Source organism: Notamacropus eugenii, chromosome 1, assembly GCF_028372415.1.
Source record: "Notamacropus eugenii isolate mMacEug1 chromosome 1, mMacEug1.pri_v2, whole genome shotgun sequence".
Classification (NCBI taxonomy): Eukaryota; Metazoa; Chordata; class Mammalia; order Diprotodontia; family Macropodidae; genus Notamacropus; species Notamacropus eugenii.
In genome coordinates, this window is record NC_092872.1 from 61,155,115 (window position 1) to 61,182,877 (window position 27,763).

General features: G+C 39.6%; 1 protein-coding gene across 4 annotated transcripts; it reads left to right on the plus strand.

Moving 5' to 3' along the window:
- On the plus strand, positions 1-26,996 carry INTS15 (integrator complex subunit 15). 4 transcript variants are annotated; one of them, XM_072604114.1, is made up of 8 exons: positions 1-138; positions 1,217-1,415; positions 2,285-2,506; positions 5,522-5,687; positions 7,971-8,498; positions 15,603-15,642; positions 24,134-24,318; positions 26,064-26,996. In XM_072604114.1, the coding sequence occupies exons 2-8, from the start codon at positions 1,224-1,226 to the stop codon at positions 26,102-26,104; spliced, it is 1,374 nt and encodes a 457-aa protein (XP_072460215.1). In that variant the 5' UTR covers positions 1-138; positions 1,217-1,223; the 3' UTR covers positions 26,105-26,996. The 4 variants fall into 4 exon arrangements, with proteins under 4 accessions (XP_072460215.1, XP_072460224.1, XP_072460203.1 ...); XM_072604102.1 differs by lacking the exon at positions 1-138 and adding an exon at positions 480-814; XM_072604123.1 differs by lacking the exon at positions 26,064-26,996 and having other exon boundaries at positions 24,134-25,262.
- The last annotated feature ends 767 nt before the right edge of the window (positions 26,997-27,763 follow it).

Sequence of the window (27,763 nt, forward strand, 5' to 3'; positions counted from 1 at the left end):
TTCGCCTCCGTGCTCTGCCACCCGTCTCGCAGCGTCGGGGCCCTCCGGCGGCTCCTTCGCAACGTAGTCCGCCTGCTCCCCGAGCCTCAGATTCCGGGCCCGAGGTGGCGATGTGCCGCTGAGCCGGGCCAGGAGAAGGTAGGCCTGCCGGCAGCTCTCGGCCTGAGGCGGGAGCCGGAGCCGGGGCTTGGCCAGGCCTGGCGGGGAGAGGGACGGAGGCGTCTGGGGAGACCGTGACGCCTCCCCCGGGCGAGCCGATCGAGCCCCGGTTCCGCACGGGAGCCCGCGGCCCCAGCCTGCGGCGCAGCTTCCTTTTGTCCAGACGCGCGGAGATTGGGCCCCCTCGGGGCCCGGGGCCCGCTTTGCGGACCTTGGGGCGGAATCCGGCGGACCGGATGCTCGCTTCTCCCCTCCTCCTCCCTCCCCTTCTCCCCTCCCCTCCCCCCCGCTAGATGACGAGGGGCGGTGGTGCGGCGGGCGGGGAGGCGGGGATCCCTGCAGGGTGCATGCCGTGCGTGCAGCCCGCGCAGCGCTGCGGGACTCCGTGCTCTGAGCCTCTGTGGGCTCGTCGGCCGCCCTGCGCAGCCAGCAGGCAGAGGGAGGCCGAGTGCCCCGTCTGCGGCTCCGGGGTCGCTGCGGGGCTGCACGCTTTTGTGCCCCGCGTCCCTGCGGGTGGCGGAGGCCCCTCTCCCGGGCCAGTTTGAGCCGCTTCGTGGGTGGGCGGTCCTCAGCTTGCGGCCGAACTCCAGGCCTTGCCGGTGTGACAGGCCCGCTGCGGGATGGAGGAGCTGAGCGAGGGCCTTGTGCATCACAGGTGTTGAGCAGACCTTTGTTTAACGGGTGACGTCTGGGTTTGTCGTGTGCCTTAGATGGGTGGGGAGCCCATGTCGGGCCGTTTAATGGTACATCTGAGAGAGGCTGGATCAGAATCCGTTTTCTGTGTTAGTGAGGTGCCGCGTTCTAACCAGCCCGCAGCCCCGCACACGCCTTCAGGGCCGAAGCCCCTTAGCTTCTGGTTTTGCCCCGGGCCGGACCCTGCGTGGCCGTGCGGTGGCACCCGCAGCCGGACTGGAGCCCGGGCGGCCGGCTGGGTAGCATCCCCGTGCTGCTCCGAGGGCGCGAGAGAGCGGGCGCTGCTGCTGGTGTGGGTTTGGGGGGCGGTTTTACGGGGGGAGAGGACCAGGGCGGGCCGTCATCTCCCGGTTCCGTCCCGCAGGGCCGCCATGAGCGACATCCGGCACTCCCTGGCCCGCCGGGACGCGCTGAGCGCCGCGAAGGAGGTCCTGTACCATCTGGACATCTACTTCAGCAGCCAGCTGCAGAGCGCGCCGCTGCCCATGGTGGACCAGGGGCCCATCGAGCTCCTGGAGGAGTTCGTCTTCCAGGTCCCCAAGGAGCGCAGTTCGCAGCCCAAGGTACGCGGGGCCGGGGCTCCCGAGGAGGCTGTGCGGGCGTGTTAAAGGTGGCACCCTTGAGTCGTTTGGTCGTCCCCCGTATGCCGTGCCAGGTATACCAGGTTTCTCTGCCCATGCCCCCTAAATGCTGTTCTCATGAGGGATAGAACAAAAGGCAACGGATTCAGCGGAAGATAGGCCTAAAAATTAAAAGTCCTTTTCTTTTTAGAAAATATTGTTTTTTTTCTCTTTAAAGGCCTGGTCTTTTGAGGGATTTGATTATTCACCAATTTAGTATAATACTTGTAGCCTTGATCAGTCGGTAAGCATGTATTAAGCACCCAGTAGTACTAGGCACTGTGCTAAGCCCTGGGGATACAAAGAAAGGCCCGAGACAGGCCCTGTCTGAGGGGGGGCCCACGTGCGGGAGCCCCTGGACGGGGCAGAGACGAAGAATCAATGGTCTGGGCTGTAGTGAGAGCCTTCCAGCCCATCCTCAGCCAGCGACCATCTTTTAAGCGCCTGGGACTGTGCCAGACGTTATGCCAGGTGTTTGGTGTGGAAAGACAGAAGCTAGAGCCTCTCCTCACGGAGCTTGCGTTTGGATGGGGGAGGGGGATGCGTGTTCGTAGGTATAGAGAGAGTATCCACAGAATGAAGACCAGGGCAGTTGCACATCTGTGCTTAATTCTATTGAAGGGGTAGACTGCGCTTCAGTCCGACTTTGTAACCACAAACATTGGGCCTGTAGCCTTGAAGTTGTTGAGAATAATCAGAAATTGACCTATAGCCAGTATTTGCGAGTGGGATTTTATAGGGAAGGGTAGAATGTGCTAGTTAACTCATGTAGAAATACCAAGTTTTATTGTTTGCTTCATTTTCTTTCGCAGAGGCTGAATTCACTTCAGGAGCTTCAGCTTCTTGAAATCATGTGCAATTACTTCCAGGAACAAGCCAAGGATTCTGTGCGTCAGATTATTTTCTCATCCCTTTTTAGTCCTCAAGGGAACAAAGCAGATGATAGCCGGATGGTCTTACTAGGAAAGTTGGTCTCAATGGCTGTGGCTGTGTGTCGAGTGCCTGTGTTAGAATGTGCTGCATCCTGGTTACAGGTAAAATGTTTTTACAAAAAAAAAAGCATGCTTCAAATGATTATCATAAAGAAATTTCCCTCTAGATCACAGGGAATTTAATGAGTTTTGTTTGCTACTATTTGTATTAATTACTATATTTGAATCGTGAATACCCTGATTTCATTTATGTGGACATTCCCTATACTGATGATACAGGTGACATTTTCTTCAGATAGCATCTTTGACCAAAGAAAATGCCACCACCTGGTGGCCATGCTTCTGGTAATAAGCTTATCCAGACACTGTTCAAGCAGTCCTGTGAGGATAGACACATAAACAATTTCCTGGTTGCTGGAAAGCCAGACTCAAAGTTTTCAAGTATCTTAGGCCCTTCCAGAGTTTATGGTCCATTGGCAAAGGGTTCAGTAACCTAGGATCTCTTCTGTACTTCAAGTGGAGAATTAATTGTGGTATAATATATTCTGATAGTCTTAGAGATCACTTAGAGTGTTAATTATCTACTATATTTTAATATAGCATATTAATCATTGTAGAGTTCCCTAATCTTAAGGAGTTGCCTGGGGCACTGAGAGAATAAGTGGTTAAAGGGAATTTCCACCTTGGGAAGTCCCTTTATTGATGAAATCATAGGTCTGGACCAGAAATAAGTCTGACAGAATTAAGTAGTCCTTCCTTATTTTTTATTATATTATGTGGTTATGCATGATACCGGAAAGTTAAAAATAGTTAAATTTAAAATTCCGCAAAGTAAGATAATTTTTATCTTCAGTTGAAGATTATAGATAATTTTGAAAACACCTTGCGACTCTCTGAGTAGAATCTGTTTAAGTACACAAATATGTTATATTAAATTTTAGCAATTTTTGAACAGATTTTAGTGTCTTTATACTTTCCCCCCAAACAAAGCTATACTAGTAAACATGGGAAGTGTTATCTTGCATTGAATTGCCTTACCCAGCAGTGATAATATATTTATTGTGTTATATCTGAAATCCTTTCAAAGTACTTATCAATAATCAAAGAAAAACTAAATAATGTTCAGCATACTTTCAGTGTGATACATTTTTTTAAAAATTGTAATTTCTTAAAAATTAGTAACCATGTGTGATACACGCACACATGCACACACATGCACATGCACACACACAGTACCTCTCTGTAAATCAAAACAATTGACTAACCAGAGTGTCTCATTTTTCAGTCATGGTGACCAGTTATAACCATACAACAGTGTAAGCTCACAGTTTGGATTAAATAGAATGGTGAGAGAAAGACATGTTAGTGTGAATTGGAATGTCTTTTAAATGTATGTAGTAATTCAAGGAGGCAGTAAACTAGTGCAAAGTAGACTGTCTTTAGTGAACTACTTTAATCTGAAGTTCACAAAAATAGTTTGGTTTATTAAGCATGTCCTTCGCAGTCTCTTTTTAACTTTTAACATGGTTACTAAATTTGATGTGTGGCATGCTGCAAAAGAATTGGGAAAGGAGATATCATCTGGAAAATGTATGCTTGGAAGAGGTATTGGGTTAATTACGTTGAGCATGAGAGATAAGGATGTTGTACTAGTAGCCATAAAATTGTGTTTTTTAAAAGAATGTCTCTTTGGTAGATTGCACTTGGTAGATTACTTATGCAGGAACATGGACACAAACTGTACAAGAAAAGAAAATGTAGATGGGTTTTGATCTGCATCAATGGAAAGAATACTTGTATCAGTAAGATCACATATCTATTGAAGCATCTAAGTTTTGAAATATCGTTAAATATGGAAAATTCTTTGTTTCTGTTCTTACGACTCAGTGAGATAAAATTTCAACGACATATTGACACGAAGTGTTATGTGTGTTAATTTATCTTTGTGTACATGTGTGATCACTGAGACTTGCACTATGAATTTGTTGTACTTCATTTTGGGACTATCTTTGACCCTGAGGTTCAGGAGATCTTTAGGAAAGTAATTCCAAAAAACTAGTTTAGACCAGAATTATTCAAGGTGAGGTTCAAAACCCAAGGGGAGGAACCAAAGCTTCAGTTCTGAATGACTGTTTGGTGTTGCCAGGAGCATATTGTAGAGCATACTGTAATAAATATGAATTAGTACCTTCTGTACTTCCTCCTTTGAAGTCTATTGCAGTGCCAAATGGGAGGCTGAAGTTACATGATTCTGACTTGCTCTTTAGTGTTAGTTTATAGAGGATTAAAGTGGAGGTTTTTTTGGTTTGGTTGGTTTGGTTTTTGGTTTGTTTGGTTTTTTTTTTAGCTTAAAAGTATAGGGCATAGGGATATTACAGAAACTTTCCAGGTTTCAAGGGGAATTATAGATTGAAAAAATTGGAGAACCACTGATTTAAACAAAAAGTTTAAATATCTGATATTCCTCAAACTCCTATAAAATGCCATTTCTTGTTCGACTACTGTATTGTGGTTGACAACTTTAGGTTAGATCCTATCAGATCTTTCGCACTCGAGATCCTGGCAGGGCTACAAAATAATGAAGATTTGTATTCTCATATTGTCAAGTTAGACCACCACTGAAGCCCTACCTACCTCTGACGCTTCATTTTGTCAAGAAGCTTACCCTGCATTCTCCAAAGCTGTGCTAGTGAATCACGATCTGAGCCAGGATCTTGCTGGTTGGAAATGCTTTTTGTCCAAGAGCTAACCTATCTAAGTTTGTCAAGGACCCATCACCAAGTTGGCTTTTAGGATAATGAATTTTTCTGCTACAGCAGTTATCAAAGGCCATCTACTAAACTTCAGTGGGTTTGTGATCTGTTGGTAGAGAAAATGCCCTCACCGTACCTAAAAATCCTAGCTCTTCGAAATATTGAAATACCTCTATGACCTTTCCTTATTTAAATTTTAAATCGTTCCCTGGCAACCCATCTCTTCTAAGGAGTCCTTGAAAAGAACTATGTCAAGAATGCTTCAAATCCTTTCTTTCTTACTGTGTGGGGAGAGCACAGTTAAAAACTAATTATGTGTTGTTGCAAAGTGCTTATGACTCCTTGTATTATAAATTTTTTTCAGCGCACACCTGCAGGTTACTGTGTGAGATTAGCAAAGGCCTTAGTTGATGACTACTGCAGTTTGGTGCCAGGATCCATTCAGACATTGAAACAGATATTCAGTGCCAGCCCTCGCTTCTGCTGCCAGTTTATTACAGCTGTTACTGCACTCTATGACCTTTCCTCAGGTAACTCATTAAATATAAAATAATTTTCTTAAGAAGCTTTCAATTTTCTTTTTTTAATTATAAACTGTACAGGAAAAAATTAACAGTAACTACTTAAATCTTCCAGCTTCTCTTTTCTTCTTTGATAATGCCCAAATATACATCTCTACTTAGTATACACACAATATTTTGCCTCCTCTCTTTTTCATTTTGTCTTATTTATGTACATTATCTTGTATTGAATAGAATTCACATACTTATCTTTTTTATTGAAAGCCAGCATGAAATGACTTGGGTGGGTAGAATTTCCTCTCATCTTTCATCTGCCATCTTGAGTGTTATGTATATGTTTCCCTTAGGTAGTAAACTGAAGATAGATAATCCAAATTGGACTTAGCTGGTAAGAGTGGGCCCTAAATCCTGTATCTGATAGAGCTTGGTCCTTATCTTTATTTGACCCCTTTCTGGCAGATTCAAGTATGAGATAACTTGAACAGGCATTCATTGTATTATAAATTACGTAAATTTTATATGTGATATAAATTCTTTTAAAACCTAACTGTCCTTGGGAAAATGGAGGAAGCATGGCTATGCCTGTTTTGAGAGTATGGTTTCTCTCTGTTGTCTTATTTCCTTAGAGATGAGAATTCCTTAATAAGCCTTAGAGGAGGTCCTTAAAAATCCATTTGCGTAGCATTTGGATGAAGCTTAAAACACAAAACTTTCCATTGGGAAAGTACCATATGTCAGTCCCCATGTTTAAAGTACACCCTGTGACTACAGAGATCACAGTGACTAACAATAGCATCTTAGTCAATCCTAACCTTAAAAGTAATTCATTGTAACTACAAAAATGTAACTGTATTTATTCTGCAGGAATGAATATTAGCTAGCTATAGTAGCATTATCCTATCACCCAATTTCATTTTAGACATATTTTTGTTTCATCCAGCTTTTTCTTCTGCTGTTTTTATTAAATGCTTTAATTTTCTCTAATAAGTTTTTGTAAAAATAATTGAATAAATAAGTACATGCTATCTTTGCATAATCTGCCTTTCTCACAACTACTTTTCTACTAAAACAAGAGGTTAGACATAATAACGAAACACTCCCTTCTCCAGCCTTCCACTTCATTAGTTAAAAGATGTTAACAATTGGTTGTTTTATTTACTTTTAGCAAGTAGTTTTAATTCAATATACAGTTGATAATTGCTTTATCCTTGTTAAATCTTTGGAGACTTAGAACTGCTGCTGCCACAATTATAACTCATGAGGAAGAAATAGGTGCAAAAAATATCTTCATTTATATCTTAAAATTGGAGTGTGTTATGTGTCATTTGTGGTAAACATAGTACATCATTTTTCCTCAAGTTACTTTGTCAGTGTGCCACCCTTTCATTTTTGCTGACATTTCATCAAACATTTGATGTGTAGTTACGCTATTTAGCTTAAAGGTTGCTTTCAAACTAGTGATTACTGTTTTTTTGGATTTTGCTGCAATAACTATCATTTATGAGCAGCCCGACCTTTGGAAACAAAATTAAAGACACTTTTTATAGAAATATTGGACTGCCTTTTAGAAGGAAATTGACCAGAGTTTTATGATAAACACATATAGGATAAAAATGTTTAATGTCACTCAGATAAGTCAACAGACCACAGATTTATATACCCAGGCCTGTGTGTGCATACAAATCCACAAATGCTTTTGTGCTATTAACTATACAGGTGTGCAGATACCTGTGGGTATACATACTCCAAAACTTGGACTATTGAGCATCTTCTAGATCCTACTCTGTGGTCTCTTAGTTTCTAGTGGTTCAGGGTTCAGAATAGCATTCAGAGTAACATCAGATTCTAAGAATTCTCTGCCCTCTGGTACATACACCTGTAGACATCTTAGTGCTATGTGAATGATTCAGGCAAGTGTGGAGGAGCTGTAGTGGTCATGAGTCTGCTCAGGATAGGTATTAGGGATCAAGCCTTGCTGGTTTGCTTCTTGCTTAACCTCCAAGATTTGTGGCATGTGGCCTTTTATTTTGACCCTGAGTACTCTGGGTGACATGATGTTATAATATGCTTAGATATAGACACACAGAGACACTCAAAAATGAAGATGTAATTATTCTTATGGCCACTTACTGGAATCCGTGTGGGGTATTGTGCTTTGGAAGTTCATTGGTAGGGAGTTGTATTAAACCTAGCCTCTTAAGTTGAGTTTACCCTGAGCCGTGATCAAAATTGGATTTAACTTCCTGCTCCCATGTCACCTCTTATGTCTAAAAGGGCCTTTTTTCTTTTCAGATGACCTAATTCCACCTTTGGATTTGCTTGAGGTAATTGTCAATTGGATCTTTGAGGATCCCCGTTTGATCCTCATTACCTTTTTAAATACGCCAATTGCAGCCAATCTCCCAATTGGATTTTTAGAACTAACCCCACTCACTGGACTGATTCGCTGGTGTGTGAAGGCACCTCTTGCTTACAAGAGAAAAAAGAAGACCACATTACCAAATGGCCATATGAACAATAAAATTGCCAAGGAATCTACAGCAGGAGTTGACAGGGACTTTCACCTTTTATACTCAAAACTGCATCTAAGTGTTCTGCAGGTTCTAATGATGCTTCAGGTGCATTTAACAGAGAAGAATTTATATGGACGGCTAGGGCTGGTCCTGTTTGAACACATGGTTCCTCTGGTTGAAGAGATTAATAGATTATCTGATGAACTAAATCCACTCAATGCCTCCAAAGAAATTGAGCTATCTCTTGACCGCCTGGCTCAGGCTTTGCAGGTAGCCATGGCATCTGGAGCCCTGCTATGCACCAGAGGTAGGTGATTTCAGCTGGTCAGGTGCTTGGGTTACATATTATGGCAGCAGATGATTAGGTTTGCGATGTGTCCTTAATTGAGGTAAAATTTTTCTAATTGAAAGGAGGAAATTAGGACATTGGGTTTAAAAATCGAGATACAAGTGCCCCAGATGGCAAGGACAAAAATTCTACTCCTTGCCATCTTCCTTATGTAAGACACAGAAGTGAGTGATGAATACTTTTGACATCCTTATCAGAAGACTCATCAGTTAGGAGGTCCTGTCATCAGAAAGGGTTTGGGAACCCCCCCCCCCCCCCCCACTTCATTAATAACAGCTAGCATTGATATTGTACTTCAAGGTTTGCAAAGCACTTTTCTTCTATTATCTCATTTGTTCCTTACCACAACCCTTTCAGATTGGTTCCATTACTGTCCCCATCTTACAGAGGAGGAAACTGAGACTTAGAGAGGTTAAGTGACTTGCCCCAGTCACACATTCAAATAAGTGCCTGAGGTAGGATTTGAACTCAGGTCTTTGTAACTCAGAAGTCCACATTCCATTTCCCCATGACCCAGCTTTTACAAGGTAGTTAATTCCTGTGGCAGACATTTTGATGAAGTGGCAAAAACGTTTGAGACTGAGCATCAGGCACTTGGAATAATTGGAGGGGTGTAAGCTTGAAGAAGTTTACTTTGCTTGTCCCCAGAGAGGCACATTTAGGCTTGAGGTAAGTAAAGATTTGTAAATAGGTGAAGATTCCCAAACTGCAGCAGTCTGTCCCCAGAGGGAGGGAGATCCCCCTTGCTGGAGGTCTTCACCGAAGGGCTGGGCGACTGCTCTGCTTCCATTCTGTCTTTCTACGTGCTTAGAAGCTATTATCTCACTCAGTGAGACTTTGTACAGATGGTCATACTAGTGGTATATAGTTTTTCAGTTTCCTCCTTTTCTCCAGCTTCTTAGGTCTCTCCTACACTAATTAGATCGAGAACTATCCTGTATAGAACAGCTTTTTAGTTCTTCTTCCCTCCCACCCAATTCTATCTTCTCTTGACTTTTTAAAGGAAATGATACATTTTGTTTTGACACAAAAAACATGGCATGACAAATACCCAAATAAACCTTGCTGCAAAATATATTACTAAAATATTTGTATTTACTATCTCTTGAGTCCTTTAATGGGCAAGCCTTTTAATAGGAAAGAAAGTTATTTGATATGAGAGGACAAAATTACTGTAATCCAAGTGTTTTGGTTTATGTTTATGAGGAGAAGGATCCAAGATCTGGATGTATTTCTGGAGAGCATTAAGTAGCTGTTAAAACTTTAAATTACACCAAAATGTTAGAAGGATTTTTGTCACCTAAAAAAATTACTGCAAATAAACATTCTTTTACCTATACACTGCATTACTTTAAAACATTTTTTTTGAAAAGCACAATGTAAAGTAAGTTCCACATGAGGAAGAACTTGTTCAAGCCAATAAGCTTTTGAATTTATCTTCTTTTTCCTTTATCATAAAGCTTTGGATTTCTCATTGTCAGTTCTCACCCTGCATGACACCTTCATGCATTGGAGTAAAATCACCACATTATTTGGTAATACTGTCTCACCCAATTGCAAGTGTCATCTTTAATGGCCTTTTGTAATGAAAGGTTTGGATAAGAAGCAGTCTGGAACAGTAGAACAGGCACTGGATTTGAGTCAGAAGACCAGAGGCAGGTCAAGGCCTGATTCTGCCAGTTACGTGCCACCCTTGAACTTTGGCGTGTTAGTGTGTTTGTCAGATGGAGGTAGTAATAGTTGCACTCCCAATCTCCTAGTGGGAGGATAGCGCTTTGTGAGCTGTGAGGACAGGCACGGCTGTTAGAGCCCTTTGGATCTGAGGCCTGAGCATGGAGTGGAAACTACTTGAGTTTCACCCTGAGCTATTTATAAACCTTCCTACTAACATTAGTGATATTTTTGGGAAAAAAGAGAACATTGAAGGGTTTTTTTTTTTGCCCATTCTCTAATCTATGGCCACCTGCTTTGTTGGCCATTCTTTGCTACCTCACAGAGTAGTGCTTTTATTAATTTTGGTATATGGTGGTTAGACTTTTCTGTCTTTGACTTTATTGAGATGGAACATACCATTCATACCTGTCTCCCTGCCTTTTTACAAGCTATCCGCTTTTCCTGGAGTGAACTTTCTCTTCCTCTTCACCTCTTAGAATTCTAGGTTCCTTCACAGTTTAGCTCAGATGCCACCTCTTACATGAGACTTTTCCTGATCTCCTTGGCTATTGTTGTTTTCCCCCTGAAATTAATTCGTATATTTTTAAATAAACTTATATGTGTACATGTTGTGCCCCCTCAATAGACTGTTCCCTTCATGAGGATATGAACTATTTCATTTTTGTGTTTGACTGTTCAGTGCCTAGCATGGTGCTAGGTATTTAATAAACGTTTGATTGGTCGTGCACTTGCTAGGCCAAAGGGTAGTCAGTTTGCTTGGGAAATCCAGAAATGTTAGGATAAATTCTCAGTTCCATTAGCAATGCATCAGTGTACCTATCTTTACATAGCCCCTCCAGCACTGATTGTACTTCCATGTTTTTTTATCTTGGTCAGTTTGCATAGTCTTAATTGAAACAGTTGTTTTAATTTGCATTTATTTTACTATTACTGAGTTTGAGCATGCTTTAATGTGGTTATTATAGTGGGCAAACCTTTTAGAAACTTTGTCCTTTGCCCACATAAATCTTTACATATAAAATAAGTTCAGTAATTAAATCAATAGTTTCAAATCCTCTGCATGCATATTGAGAGATTTTATCATACTCAAAACATCATGCTTAAATCTATCAAGCAGCTTTAATCTTATTTAGGGAAAATGAGGATGTGATTTGGTACAACCTTCAAGAAGGTTGTTTCTTATCCCTTCTGCTTAGCATCTATATGATCTTCAGGTAGTTTGGGGCTGCAGGATCATCACATGATGGCCCATTTTACTTGCGTTTTTCTCATATATTGAAAATGCAAATTCATGCCTTGCCTGATACGTAGGCACTATTTTACAAAGGACTTAATCAATAAGCATTTATTCTTTATATTACTACCTGCCAGGCACTAGGAGTACATGTGTAAATATATACAAAATAAAAACGAGAAAAATTTGGGGTGTCAGAAAAAACTTCATGTTGAAACTGGCACTCGATTTGAATTTTGAAGGGAATGGAGTATTTTTAAGAGGCAGAAATGAGAAGGAAGTGTCCTATAGGCATGGGTGACTACAAAGACTCAGAGATAGGAGATGGTGTTTTCTATATGATGAAAGAGTAAGGAGATTGGTTCATCAGTCAGTTAATAAACAATTGTGTGGAGAAGAGTAATCTACATATATAAGAAGACTGGAAAGGTGGCTTGGAGCTGGTTGTAAAGGACTTCCAAGCACCACACTGGTTTGTGTTTGATCTTATAGGTAATAGGAAGCCACTGGAATTTATTCAATCAGTCAATCTGCAACAATTTTTTAGTTTATTAAGAGGAGTAGCATGGTCAGAAAATCACTTTGTCTAGCGAGTGGATTGGAGAAGGAAGAAACTTAAAGCAAGGAGGCTCTCGTAGCACTTCTCCCCTTTGGAGCAAATAACCTCTTTTCTTGTGACTAATGTCCATAATGTGGTGATTTTATGACTACACAAAATCCTACTGGACTAAGTTCATTTTTTCAAAAAATGGGTTATGTTTTTTTCTTAGATGTATAGCCATCCATATCTTTGTAATCTTTAGTGTAAAGTTACCTAGCTTATAGTTATTGTGAATATCACATAAAGTCCTGTTGTGGCTTTCTGATTTCTTTTGAGTGTGATGCAAGGTTTAGCATATAGTCTTCTGTACCCTGTGAAGTATATATATAGGATCTTACATTACAGTTTTACTCTTTCCCCATATACCTTCCTAATAATTGAGATGAACTGATTGGTTCTTACCAAAAGCTCCCTAGGTTGTACTTTGAGAAGTCAAAGGCAAGTTGGCCAACCCACATCAGTAGAACTCGTCTGCCATAGTCTTATAGTTTCAGATGATTAACTTTTAGGGGAAGAGAGAACTCAACCTTTTATTTTTTGGCTTGCCTGATAGAGTAGTAATATGAGAAATACTATTTTTGGCTTCTAGTTTTTTGCTTTGATTATTATACTATTATATGATTTTAAACTTTCTTGAGATATTTTATTGCATATAATCTAAAATTTTATAAATGAAAAATGTGGTTATAAATAAATGGCCTGATTTTCCACTCTGCCTTCAGAAGGATAACTTTTCATATTCTCATCAAGTAATTTTGAAAACCCTCATGGCTTCTTCCTTTATTTCACATCTCTAGGATTCCTGAGCTCACAGTCAGATAAAGAGAATCCCTATGGATTCTCTAGCACTGCTCCTCACTTGACAGGTCTAACAACATATAACTGTCCACATTTAAAGCTCTGAGAGTAGATGTGGTGGCTTGAGAAGTGTTCTTTAGAGAATGTATGAGTATCTTCTGGCCCTGTCTTGTAGCACCTTTGCCATTCTCTTCTGTGCCTAGGATTCTTCTGTGGATGCACACTTGGAACAATTGACTTCTCTTTTATTATGTGAAAGGATTGACTCCATGTGTATAAGAAGAGGATAATCTTTATTTACTGTGTAGATTTACCAAGACCATATTTGTGAAAACATTGCCTTTGCACTATCAAGATTCATGCCTGTAAATCTGACCAGCAGACTAAACTCTAAAGCCCATGTTAGTAAATCTAAGTTATTTGTATTAATTCCTTTTTTAAAATTTAGTTTTAGATTTCAACATTCATTTCCACAAAATTTTGAGTTCCAATTTTTCTTCCAATCTCTCCCCTCCCCCCTCCCCATAATACCTTGCATTCTGATTACCCCTTCCCTCAATGTACCCTCCCTCCTATCACACCCCACCCTTCCCTTGTCCCCATCTTCTCTCTTTTCTTGTGGGGCAAGGTAAATTTCTATATCCCATTATCTGTGTTTCTTTTTTCCCTGTTACATGCAATAATAATTTTCAACATTTGTTTCTAATACTTTGAATTCCAGCTTCTCTTCTTCCCTCCCTCCCCACCCATCCCCACTGAGAAGGCAAGCTATTCAATACAGGCTGTATATGTGTTATTTTGCAAATGACTTCCATAATAATCATATTGTGTAATACTAACTATATTGCCCTCTATCCTACCCTGTCCCCCCTTTTTTTATTCTCTCATTTGACCTTGTCCCTTCCAAAAAGTGTTTGCTTCTAGTTACTACCTTCTCCCATTTGCCCTCCCTTCTGTCATCTCCCTCACCCTACTTGTCCCCTCCTCCTCTATTTTCCTGTAGTGTAAGATAGATTTTCATACCAAATTTAGTGAGCATGTAATTCTCTCCTTAAGCCATGTGTGAAGAGAGTAAGCTTCACTTTTCCCCTCTCATCTTCTCCCTTTTCTCCTCCATTGAGCAGGATTTTTCTTATCTCTTTTATGAGTTATAGCCTGCCCCATTCCATTTCTGCCTTTCTCCTCCCAGTATTTTCCTCCCTCATCCTTTAATTTTTATCTTATTTTTTATATGAATATCATTTCTTCTGATTCAACTCAGCTTGTAGTGTGTGTGTGTGTGTGTGTGTGTGTGTGTGTGTGTGTGTGTGTGTAATCCCTCCACCCACCCAAATACTGAGAAAAGTCTCAGTACTTACAAATATTATTTTTTCATGTAGGAATGTAAACAGTCTTTTATGATTTTACCTTTTCATGCTTCTCTTGATGCTTGTGTTTGAAAGTCAGATTTTCTATTCAGTTCTGGTCTTTTCATCATGAATGCTTGCAAGTCCTCTATATCGTTGAATGACCATTTATTCCCTTGAAGTATTATACTCAGTTTTGCTGGGTAGGTGGTTCTTGGTTTTAAGCCCAGTTCTTTTGACTTCTGGAATATCCTATTCCAAGCCTTTAGATCCCTTAATGTAGAAGCTGCGAGATCCTGTGTTATCCTGATTGTATTTCCACAGTACTCGAATTGTTTCTTTCTAGCTGCTTACAATATTTTCTCCTTGACCTGGGAACTCTGAAATTTGGCCACAATATTCCTAGGAGTTTCTCGAAAGTAACCTTCTATGGTCTTATTTTTCTTCCCTTTTTTTTGGCATTTTCCCAACCAGTTACTTGACTTCTGAATTCTTTGTCAAGAGAAGGGTTCTAGTGCTTCTCCTCTCCTCAGTACAAGGCTGAAATTCAGATTAGCTGCTCAACTCCCTCAGGGGCTTTGGGTGAGAGCTGGGCTGCCACTGAGGGCTGAGGTTCTGATCAGCTGCTCAGTTCTGCCAGAGGCTTTAAGCTGAGCTGCCTGGACAATGGACCCAGGCTGCTTCCTCAGCCACTGTAGCTGCCCGCCTCCCATTGCTGCCGTGGCCTCTGCCACCACCCAGAGCTAGTGCTGTGGGAACCCCGTTCTCCTCTCACCCAGCTGGTAAAGCTCTACCACACTGACCTTTGGAGCTTTCTTTGTCGCTTGTGGGTTGAGGGATCTGGAACCCTCCCTGCTGGGAACTCTGCCCCGGAAATCTGTTCAGGTCTTGTTCCTCCCAGTGCCCGAGCAGCCAGGGCTGGGCTCTGCTCCACATCCCATGAGATAGACCTTTCCTGTCGGCCTTCCAGGTTACCCTTGACTGGAAACCTCTCTCACTCTATTGTTGTATGGCTTTTGCTGCTCTAGGATTTGTTGAGAGTCATTTTTTACAGGTATTTTGTGGGCTGTGGGGGAAGCGCTAGAGTATATGTGTCTTTCTACTCTGCCATCTTGGCTCCACCCCCTATTTGTATTAATTTCAAAAGACATTAACTAGATTAACCAAATTTTTTAACCAAAAATAAAATGCCCTTCATTCTGTGATTTTTAATTCTACTGAAAATAAAATCCTTCCTCTGCAGGTAATACAATAGATAGAAGTCTGCCACTGTAATTACTGTTGATAATATGCTGCTTCCATTGGCTAGTATTTTTTGGGAAGTCTGTCAACCAAAACATCATAGAAAAATATACAAACCTTTTTTTGTCTGGTGTCTTTTCCCTAATTATTTCTCTTCTTAATTTTAGATGACTTAAGAACCTTGTGTTCCAGGCTGCCACATAACAAGTAAGTTTCTATTTTAACGTTTTGAGCAGCATGTTCTTTGTCTGAATTGGGACTTGTCCTTTGTTATGAATGTGGTGTTTGATTTTAAATTAGATCCCTTCTCATGTTGAATTCTAATTAGCCTTTTCATATTCTCAAGCATTTTTGAGAATAAACAGTTTGGTTAAACAGAGATTCTTGTTAACCTTTTCAGCCAACAAACATGGTACCTCACAGTAACCATTCAGCTTCTGGTCACTCAGATTTGCTGAAGTAGAAATTTGGTCACCAGTGCTAAAAGGATAGATTAGGCCCTGGCACATTCATTTAACAGCATGAAACTCATGTGAGATTAATCATTGGTACAAAATATCATTTATTAATTTATAGTGAGAGCTATCGTTGCTGGAGGGAACATATTTCTGAATCCTGGTCATTTTACTTTTTTTGGACCAGCTGATACCTGTCAGAGAGACCAAAAAAATGTCACAATGCAAACTCGAGTTGCCAAAGACCAAATAATAATGCCACCCAGTGTATTTGTCTATAGGTCAAGTTATGGTCAAACAATCCCTTGACAGTTGTGAAGTCAGAGAATTTGGAACTACATGGTTATGTAGGTTACTTTAACAAGGTTAAATTAGAACCTAGAAAAAAAATCACCTTTTCCCACTCTCAAGACTTACATGTCAGGTAGGTTGTGTCTCTGTCAGTCAGTAAGGTCAGGTGATGGTCCTGAAAAATGGATTTTTTTAGATTCTTTGCTAACTCCCACATTGTTCAATTACATCGTTACATGTTTGATTTCAGTGTTTTCTTTTCACATTGCAGTAGTACTATTGCTTTTCATTTATGTTCACAACTTTTTTCTGATATTTTTGGGTCATTTAATTATAGGCCATAATTTTTACTTTATTCCTTTTGTGCTTTTTAACATCAGTCATTTTCCAGCATTTTCTCTTTTTTGTCTTGTAACTAAAAAAACAAACAAACCTGTATTTAAAAAACCATCTTGACGAAATTTAATAGGGCATGCTGCATTCCATAGCTGTCGCTGCCCTACCTGTCTATGTAGAGGTTGAAGGAATCTCTTCTCTAGAGCCAACATTTCTTATTGCAGTTCATCTGAGTTAATTTGCCTTCACCTTCGTTATTATAGTTACTATGTCTATTCTTCATTATATGTTATATGTCTTGGTTAAATTTTCATCATTCATCATCATTATTTATGCTTTCTTATGTTTCATATTCATCATTTTTTAAGGAATGTGTATAACCTATTACATGCAGATACCAGAATTTGATCAGGTATTCTTAATCAGACGACATCTACTTTTTTCCTTTTTGGTGGGGAGGGGGGGGTCTACTGTGAGGTACTGCTATGACTATTTTGTTACATGAATGGTACCTTTCTTTCCGATATTGACTTCCTTGGAAAATTTACCCAATAGTGAGATCATATGGTCACAGGTTATGAAAACTTAATTACTTTTGTGGCATGGTTTTAAATTGTTTTTCAGAATGATCACACCAATTCACAGCTCCATCAATAGGTTATTAGTGTCTTCCCACAGCTCCTCCAACATTGCCTGTTTATGTGTTTTTTTATCATTTGTCAATTTTATTGGCATGAGCAAAACCCTCAGAGTTGTTGGTAACAACAGTGTTACTCATTTGGAGAATTTTTTCATACAGTTGTTGTATTTCTTCTTCTGAAAACTGTTAATAGCCTTGGACCACTTACCTGTTCAGGAATATAGGTTGTAAATTCTTGCCATCAGCTAGAGGAGGAAGAGGACGAAGTGTGCTGACACCCAATTTTACATGCAAAGAATATTTTTAAAAAGTTTCTATTAGGGACCATGTGGTTTTATACTAACATGAAATAGTTGTGGAATAGTTGCTTGTCTTCCCAGTTAGATGCTAAGCTTCTGGGATTTAGAGGCCGAGTCATATAGAGGACATTCTTCTAATTTCTAATATTATTAGGATTTGGATTTTCAGTATTTGCAGCTGCTGAGCCAAAAGACTTCAGGCATAGCTCAATTTTCTCTTTATAACTTGATTTCTTTATTTGTTTTTGATTGCATTTCTTGTCCAGTTATAAATGAAGGCAATAAAATTATTGTGGGAAAGGGACCTTAAAATTATCTGAATGAGCCCAATATATCTAGCCTTTAACATGCTTACCAATTCAGCCAAGTATTTAGAAGGGACTTCAGTGGCCATCTAGTCTGTCACTATCAGTACCATATAGATTTTGAAAGTCTCTCCAAGAAAAGTCCTTCAAAGAACTTATAATTTAGTTGTATGGAAAGGACATGGTTAAATAGCAGTGACTGTGGCAAAATGAGAGCTGCACGATCTAAGGGTTTAGAGCAGGAAGGGACCTTAGAGATCTAATTCAGTCCTTTCATTTTTAGCAAGTACTGTTTAGTGGTCCTGTTTTATGTTATTAAACATTTTTTATGTTCTAAGCCTGTGGATGTGGTGCTAGAATTTTAAATGGTTCACTGTAACCTCGTTTATTTGGCACCAGTCTGTCACCTGGCATCCCTGATAATCTGGGTATCAACAGAGAAGCCCAGGAGAGTTGGCTCACCAAAGAGCCTAAGTCATAAAATATAACAGAGATGTGATGTGATTAGTCAGGTCACTGACTAGAAGAAAGGAGAAGGCTCATTAATTGAAGGTTATGAAAGCCAAGCCCTTAGGGGCTTGTATACTCCAAACAGCAAGGGAGCTGAGGGGAAGGAAGAAAGGTGGAGGAGGGTTGGAGGGTGGTGGAGGTATCCACAAGGAAAGGATCAGAGGGGGCTGATGAGGGAGGAGCAGAGGAGAATAGAGCAGTGGTGATGAGGAGGGAGCTTTAGTACCAGGCTAAGATCTTCTGCAGTGGAGACCCTGCTTACAAGCTCAGGCACACCCTACAGCCTGAATTGTGTTGTTGACGCAGTAGAGGACAGCTGAGTGTATGGAATTTGCTGCACTATGAGGTAGATGACAAAATTTACATAGTAAGAGACACCTTGGTGGAGCATAAGAAAGGCTATTGCTGAAAGAAAAAATTGAGTTCTGTGTGATTTTAGAAGTAGAAGAAAAGGAAAATTTTGTTTCAGTAGGTTGTTGACAGTAAACATCAATGTAAATGGTCACATGATTTGCAGTTTTCATTCTGGGCAGAGCATCTGCCTAGATCATGTTTTCTTCAGGTGTTTCAAGATTGGAGAGCACTCCCATCTGACAAATCCCTCTCCCTTTTCCTCTCCCCCTTCTTCCCCTGTCCTTAGAAAAATGGGTGCCCTCTGATCTTTTCACCAAGAAACATTCAGAGAAAACATGATTTAGGTGCTGTAGCCATATGAAGCCATATGCCCTTCCGTAATATGAACATTTGTGTTTGTCTGATGTGGACAATACACACACACACACACACACACACACACACACACACACACACACACACACACTCTCTCTCTCTCTCTCTCTCTCTCTCTCTCTCTCTCTCTCTCTCTCTCTTTCTTTCTCTCTCTCTCTCTCTCTCTCTCCTTGAACTAAGGATGGAGACTGAACTGAAACTGAAGTTAGGTAAGGAGAGGTAGAGGTCAGTGGTATGTAGGAAGTATAGAGTGTGTAGAGTTTCTATAGTAATCTCAAGCTGTTCAGTTATTGGTACTTTTTTTTACATTATTGTTCATTTCCAAATATATTCTTCCAGAAAAAGTATTTCTCAAGTTCCTTCATTGTGCCAGGCACTGGGGAAACAGGTACAAAGAATGAAACAATTCCTTCTTGCAATGAGCTCACATTCTTTTGGGGGAGATAATTACATACAAGAATGCAGCATAAACATAGTTAATAAATATAACCACATACAAAATAGTTAACCATAAGATAGTTGGGAGATCAGAAAAACATCGTGAAGAAAATGGTGTCCCAGCTGCTTAAAGTAAGGGGGCAGCTCCGAGGTAAGGAGGCGGTGGATGGTAGGGACGAGGTGATGCCAGTGCCAAAGCAGAGAGATGGCAGATGGAATCATTGCAGGGGGAGCAGAGAGAAAACTGGTTTGGCCGGGTCACAGATTACAGTGGAGGAAGGTAATACCTGCTAAGACTGGAAAGATAGATTGGGGCCAAATTGTGTGGGGCTTTAAGGCAGAGAGGAAGGAAGCAAGCATTGGTTACTCACCTGCTATATTACAGGCACTGTGCTAAGCATCTTACAACTGTTATCTCACTTTTTGATCCTCACAATAACCTTGAAAAGTTAAGTGCTATTATTTCTATTTTACAGTTGAGGAAACTGAGGTAAACAGAGGTTAAGTCACTTGCCCAGGGTCACAAACTAGTTAGTGTCTGAAACCAGATTGAAACTCAGGATGCAGTCTTTTGTAGAAGATGAGAGGGATGGAATCAGATGTACCCACAGAGGGGGTTGGCCTTTACCAGAGGCTAGGGGCAAGGAAATGCTGTCAAGAGGTTTGGAACTGAAGAGAACAGAAGGAGCTCACATTTAATGGCCTCAGGTTTTTCCTACCAGTAAAATGAGGCATCCCTTATAACAAAGGTTAAAAAAGGAGGAGAAAACAAATTTAGCAAAACCAACCTGCTGGGCCCTTGCCTCTGCGGTAAAGAGAAGTGCATTTCTTCAGCTCTTCTCCGAGGCTCACCTTGGTTATAATAGCTAATTTCATTGCTCCTTCCGTGTATAGTTATAATCACTGTGTACATTGCTTTCCTGCTTAACTTCACTTTGCATCAATTTATATGTCTTCCCTTGAAAAGCATCTTTTTAAAACCAGTATTTGCCCAAGGTGTTGTATTATTGTAGGTCTCAGAAGAATTAGATTCATAGGCAACTTAAAAGAGTCAGATATGGCTATAAATAGGGTGAAACATATTGTTAGTGATTGTCATGCATGTGGGAAGTAGCCTAAAACGTACCTTCAAGGACACTTATGACTCTGAGAAAAGGAATTGGTCAATTTTCATCATGAGAGATAATAAATGAACAATTCCAGTGCTGCCTTAGTATCCCAAAGATAGATAAGGGCCTGAAGGCCTTCAGTATGTTAATTCTGTTTTGGAATTTTTGGAAAGCTTTGGAGGAGACTCACAGAAGATGAGAAGGTATTGGGGGAAGTGGGCAAGGGTTTGCAGTCCGTGCTGATGAAGGTCCTGCCTACACTGTGCTTGACAGGGAAGCTGAGGCTAAGTTACACAGTTGGTGGACTCCTGATTTTAGCTAATATTTCTTATGCTGTTCCATGTTGGAGAATTAAATGAAAATGTTTTTATCTCATTCCCTTTTATTCTTGTACGTGAAATTAATGTTACATAAGGAAATGATTGTGAAGAATGAGCCTATTCTCTTTTGACAATCTCAGAACATTTTTCCGTTTCTCAGACTCCCACAGGCTCAGAGGAAGCGTCTGAGTACAATCAGCACTTCTTTTTCATCTTCCTTCAGAACAGATTACATAGGCACTTAACAGAAAATTAATGTTAGTATTGAAATCAAATTAACCTTACAGAAACAAGCTGCAGCACATTTAGTGTTTTGTGTGGTTATGTGCTAATTAGTCATGCTGCTCATTTAGTTTAACTTGCATACACCTGAACTGAATATTTCTAGAGTCACCTTTAGGGAAGTGTTGAGTTGAGAAGGAAGAAGGCAAAGGGCAGCTTCTGGCACCCGATCACCAGCTGTTGTCTGCTGCTCCCTGTTCCCAAACCCCCTGCAAGTCTGATTTTTACAAGGATGGAGCAGCCCCAGCTTTTAGAGTCTGTCCTGCCCAAATGCTTGAGAAGAGGATGAGGATTCTAGACAAAGAAACCCAGCAGCTGGACTGTGTCCAAATATTTGAGTTTTCATGTCCCTTGCATAAATGTATCGAAACTTTAGTGTATGTAACAGAACACTATCATAAAACTGATTATAGAGTAGCTGGAAGATCATCTGACCTTTGTGGTGCCTTCATCTGACAGTGAAGGAGTTGGACTAGATGTTCCTAACAAACCTTTAAATCGTGTGATTCTCTTCTTGTTTGAGAAGAGAGAACTCAATCGTAATTAAAGGGAGTTCTGAGGATTTCCTTAGGTTTAGTCAAATTGCTTTTTTAATAGATACAGTTTTTGAACCTAGGAATATTTGAGGAAGGAAGTGTGAATGAGTCGCCATAGTCAAAAATAAATCATGAAGACATGATCCTCAAAAGACATGGTAGAAACCAGGGCGGGGAGGTGGGAAGGCACCAAAAAATTTTTTGATGGCTCAGGATGCTGTCATTTTTACTCATCAGGTAGTGTTTTTTTGCTCCCTTGTTCTTCCTGAAGTAGCAAGGCTGGTCCACCCGCTCTGATGAGCTGCTCCACTGTGATTTAGAAACGGGAACAGGCTGTATGCTAGCACAGAAGCTTTGCACAGGGTCATTTTATGGTCAACCTACCTTTTTTATGCACAATTTAGGAACTGTGTCCAGAGCTTAAGCTTGTCAGGATAGAAAAGACACTTAGAGAGTTTAATCCTAAGAAGCAGAATTAGCATCAGTGACTATCTTTTTGCTGCTCTTAACTCATTGATTTAGTATATGGACTAGTGTGTTAAATCAGAAAAGAACACATCTAAAGGAGTCTTATTTTCAGTGTTATAATGAAATATGAGAAAATGAATATAATAATAAAGAATTTGATGTAAAACTTGACAAATACTAGAACTGAAGCTTACAAAGAGGCTAAAGATTAAAAGTTAGTAGCCCTGCTGAAGAATTTTGAGACTATTATATAATTAAGATTGATAAAAATTTCTTAGGAGATTGCTTGAAATTTTATATCACTGATTAATTTTTCAGAAAAGCAGCCATATTACTACTACCTGAAGCCATGTGATTTTATATTCTTCATGTAATCTCTAGTAAATACATAAATCACCCTATAGAAAAGTTGCTTTAATCAAGAAACCACTTTCTAGGACATGGTCCATTCTAGGACCTTTCTAGGTCATTACAGAATAGTCCAGTATTCCTTTAGAGCTTTGACATAATCATTTTGGCGTGATAATTTTAAATTCTTTTTATGTTGTTATCTGTAAATGGCTAATAAGCTATTTACAGAAACGGAAATATATAGTACATTTTTAGAAACAATTGCAAAGAAAAGGGTTGAAACAAACCAAAATGCACTTAAAAGATTATTTTGATAATTCAGTGGATTTTTCATCTTGGAGATGTTAATACTTCTTCAAGAATGTAAATCATAACCCAAAGTACTCACTTCAGTGATACAGATCATTATCCATCCTTTCCAAGTCTCACCCATTTTTTCTGTAAATCCTGCACAGGGACCTTATCCAACCTTAAGGCAGTCCCTTTTTCCCTCCATCTTTTTCAGCTCTTGACATTGTGTATCAAGCTAGTGAATCATGCTGGTAGTCAGTCCATCAGTTCCTGTGCATTCATTACCTGACCAGTTCATCTTTTTTTTTTTTTAAATCATTTTTTTCCCTTTATGATATCCTTCATACCACTTCTCTTATATCTTTCTTTGATAACATGTTGCAGCCTGCTTATACTCATTATATACACCTCTGCTGCGCTTTGGTTGACCTTCAGTTTAAATTCTTCAGAGATTTGTGTTCTATAATGTAGAACTTAGAGCTAATCTTAGGAGAGTGGTTTTTTTTTTGTTTGTTTTTTTGTTTGTTTTTTTAGGGAGAAGCTTGTGACCTTGAAAAGCATAGCATGACTCATGAAACCAACCTAAAAGTCTAACCTTCAGTTATCCAGAAAATGGTCTTTTCTTGACTACTTCCAATATGCCAGGTCGCTAAGGTGTTATTAAACCTAGAATTGAATGGTTTTACCATTAGTTATTCTCAGAGAACATGAGAACAATTTAGTGTTTGAGTAACCATGGATGTGTAGGACAAACCAGAGCTATGTCATTCATTCTTCATCTATGAAGCATTTAGTAAGTAAGCTTTTTAGTGCACTGGGTGAACTTCAAACATATATATAGATACATGACCTCTGTCCTCAAAGAAGTTACAATCTCCCAGGCATAAGAACACATATACTCAGGTAAATGTTGTACAGATCAGTACATTAGTGCTATGAAATAAGAGAGAGATTTATCGCTGGGAAGGATTAGGCAGGGTTTCCACAGAGAAAGTAGCCTTAAGGTGGGCCCTGAAAGATGTATAGAATGTCAACAGGAAAGATTGGAAAAGTGGAAAAAGTCTTGTGCACTCCCACAGGTATCATTCACAGGGATGTATGGTGAGTATAAGTCTTAGGGTAATTATGAAGTTGTTTTCTCTGGTCCTCATGTGTTCCCAGTTGACTTACTGTGTTTGCAATGTCTAAAAGTTTGTGAAGTGTGAAAGTTTGTCAACTAACCATATGTATCCCTTTGATTTTAAAGGAATACATGTTATCAACTACACTCTGTCTCTTACTTCACCTTTCTTAAACAGTACAGAATTAGCAAATTAATATTTCTGTTTTCCTTTTCAGCCTGCTTCAGCTCGTGATCTCAGGCCCAGTGCAACAATCAGCCCATACTGCACTGCCACCGGGATTTTATCCTCATATTCATACTCCTCCACTGGGTTATCCTGCACATGCTGCACACCCCGCCATCCCTGCACACCCAGCTCACCCTGCACTCCCAGCCCATCCTGTACAGACGTTTATACCAGGCATGACTTTTCCATACAGGCCTATTCGTTAAATCACCCATAACTTCAGATGAATCACAAATCCATTTTCTTTTACCTGGTGGATTTGAGAGAAAGCCTTACAGAGAAGAGGATTATTGCTTCAGTCTATTTTTTAAAAAAGACCTTTTAGAAAAAAAATTCTCTTCATCTCCAACAGCACCATACAGAGCTATAAGATTTGGTATGCTTCCAAGGTAGCAGTAGAATGGGCACTAGGAAGAAACAGATGGTTTTAGCCCTAAACTTGGACACATTCTTTAAAGTCCAGGCTGAATGGATGAAGGAAAAAATGATGGCCCCTCTGCAGCGTGATTTTTCAGTTTTTGTCTCTTTTCTTTTTTAGTTTACAAGTCCCATGAGCCTGTTTTTCATGAACAGCACTATTGTATTCACTTGTCAGTGTGTAATTTCAGTGACACACAGCTGTCTGAGTCTATAATGAAAAGTGATTGTTTTTTTTTTTATTGAGCCTTCTCAGAAATGAAAAGCCCAGAAAAGAAATCTAGTCTAAGATGCAGGATTTGAAATTTCATTTCTCCAGCTGCTCTCCTTTCCTTGTAAACGTTTGTAATGAGGCCCTCCAAGATACAGTGTCTATTTTTGCAACTATATAGAATCCAGAGATTGATGTGTTGTGATTTCAAGGCACACATGGCACTTTCCACTGTTAAAGGAAACCTGTAAAGATAAAGATTGCCCCTACAGTCTAGGAAAGGCACATCCTTTTGTTTTTTCTAGGTCTCTGAAATTTCCTTTGATCTGTTCAAATAAATTTTTTTAAAAAAAGAAGCATTGTAGACTTTGTTAGTATGCTATAAAAAGCCAGTTTAATTTGGGCCAAAATTAGATTTGTGCTTCTATGATTGGTCATCATAGTAAGGAAACTAAATACACCTTTTAATTCATCACTGACACACGCTAACATCTTCCTTTGTCAGTGAGAGTATGATTTTCTGCTTTGGGTTTGCTAGTAAGGTGTAGCATTTAACATTAACAAAAATGGCCCGTTGAATTGTGGCGTTTTTCCTCGTACGTTAGTAGAACTTAGGTAGTGCTAGTTTTAGGAGGAATAAGAAAATGTGGATACGCCAGTTTATATGTTATCTTAGCATAAGTAAACAAAATTCAAGAGGAAATGAGAAGGCAACAATGGATGATTGTTGTGGGACAGATTGCTGAAGTTCAGTTCTATGACTTAGCTACTTAGGGTTTCTTAGTCTAAGAAGATTAGTCAGTTTCTAGAGGACCAGACTACTTAAAGCATTCCTGTGTATTTTTTATTCTAAAGACCAAAATTCTAAGCCTCCTAGAAGAGGAAAATATAAGCTATTCAAAATGCAAAGCAAGTGCCATGTTTCATTAATATTGACTAACATACCTTCTTTTAGATGTTTCCTTAAACTTGGAAAGAAGTGGTGCTAACCTTGCTGTGTGACTTTTTTCTTACACCAGTTCAGCTTTGAATCATCTCTGGAACCTATTTTTCCAATATCTTTCAGTGACTTTAAAAAGTATTTTGTTGTCTTTCAAAACAGCAAAACTATCATCTTTCTATTTTTTTCCAGTAATTTTATTGTATGGAAAATCTGTTTTCCCATTTTAGTACCTGAAGAAAATAACCGTCCTTTTTTAGTTTGATTTCATTCTGATTATTGATTGAATCTGATTCCTTTTTAAATCAGAGTCATAAATTGTGTATTTATATGGGGTACTGTTTTTTTCAGGGTTTGGAGAGGTGTGCACGCCTCCATCACTTGCTGAATGAGCTTCAGAATGTATGTAGAACTGAACACGATCAGAATGATGTTTTCCATGAAATGCCAGCTGCTTGTGAAAAGCGCCAAAAGAGACATTTAAATTATGCTACTTTGGCTTAGAAGGAATTGTTCCTAAGTAAGCTATGACACTTCCCTGGCCATTTACAGCGCTGCTGAAAAGCTGTTAAATTCTTCTCTAATTCATCTTTACTTGCTCCGGTATCCAGCATGAATGACCATATTACTTGGTACTTTGCAAGAGCCAGGGGGGAAATTTGTCTGGAATGAATGGAAAATGATGTTTCACTTTGGCAGTCAAATGTGGGCACAATGTAGCTAGAAGGAAGCAGATCCTTTGTGTGCTGCTTTGTAGTGATGAATTGCGTAATTCTTTAATAATGTGGTAATTTGTCAGTGCAAAGGTGTGACACGGGGACATTACTGAACCTGTAATAGTTACTCAGAAGCTCTTTTAGCTTGAGGAACCTGCATTTTTGAAAGCAGGTACTTTAAAGAATCATCATGGGTGGCATTAGGTTAGGACTTAGATAAAGGATACAGTGACTTCTTTTTGTTGACTGGGGATATTAAATTGTGTCGGGGGGGTGGATTAGCTAAGTAGGCTTAGGATAGTACCTCTTAAAACATGGATTCACAAAATCCTAGACCAAAAGTTGGAAGGGACCTTAGAGGTCATCTAGTACAACTGCCAGCCTTTGGAGGAATCCCTTTTATAATCCCCTTCTCAGTCATTCAACTTCCTTCTAATACTAACAGTGATAAAGAGCTTGCTATCTCATAAGTTAACCCTCCATTTCTAAAAAAGCTGTAATTGTTCTCATTTTGAATTAGAAGTTGCCTTTTTTTTAAAAAACATTTTCCTTTTGGTCCTTCTGTTTCCCATAGCTATACAGAACCAATTTAGTCCTTGTATGTGATAACCCTTGAAATATTTGAAGACCACTATCCTGTACTGATTCTTTTTTTCCTAGCTACTAAGAGCCTTAAAAGTAATCCCAGTTTATTGTTGAGGGTCTTAAAATGTCCCTTGTTTCCACCAAATTAGGTGTGTACCATGGTTAGCACCCACACCATTTCTACCAAGGAACTCAGCTTCTGATTGGACAGGAGCGTAATAAGATCATGGGACTAAACTAAAACCAAGCGTTATGAGTGCTTAAGAGTGGTGATGAAAGGCTGAGAGTTTGTCTTGAGTTACACATTTTAATTTCACTGTTGAAACGTGTTATAACATCACTCACTTAGTTTGATGACTGTCATATACTATTCCAAAGTCAGTGATCTTTCTGTATTAAACTCAGGGCTGTTGTGTTTTGGGGGGAATATCAGTAAGGAATTGTTGAGTGTGAATATTAAGAGAAAATAATATTCCTTTATGCAAGAATTTGCACTTTTGACTTTGAGAAGTTTCTAAATCATGCAGGTGCTAATCCAAAGTTATTTAGATTGGTTGGCAACAGTAGATGATTATTTGAAGAATTTCCAGTCAAAAGTTAGAACTGTTGGCAAATAGTTCGGTATTTTGGATGTTGAGTGCAAACATTGACTACTGATTGCATTAAAGTTTCTGCCTTTATAAACATCTGTGTAAAAAAGCAAGTGTCACAGTTCATGTATCGTCTCTTAAAATATTGAGTGTGTGCAAA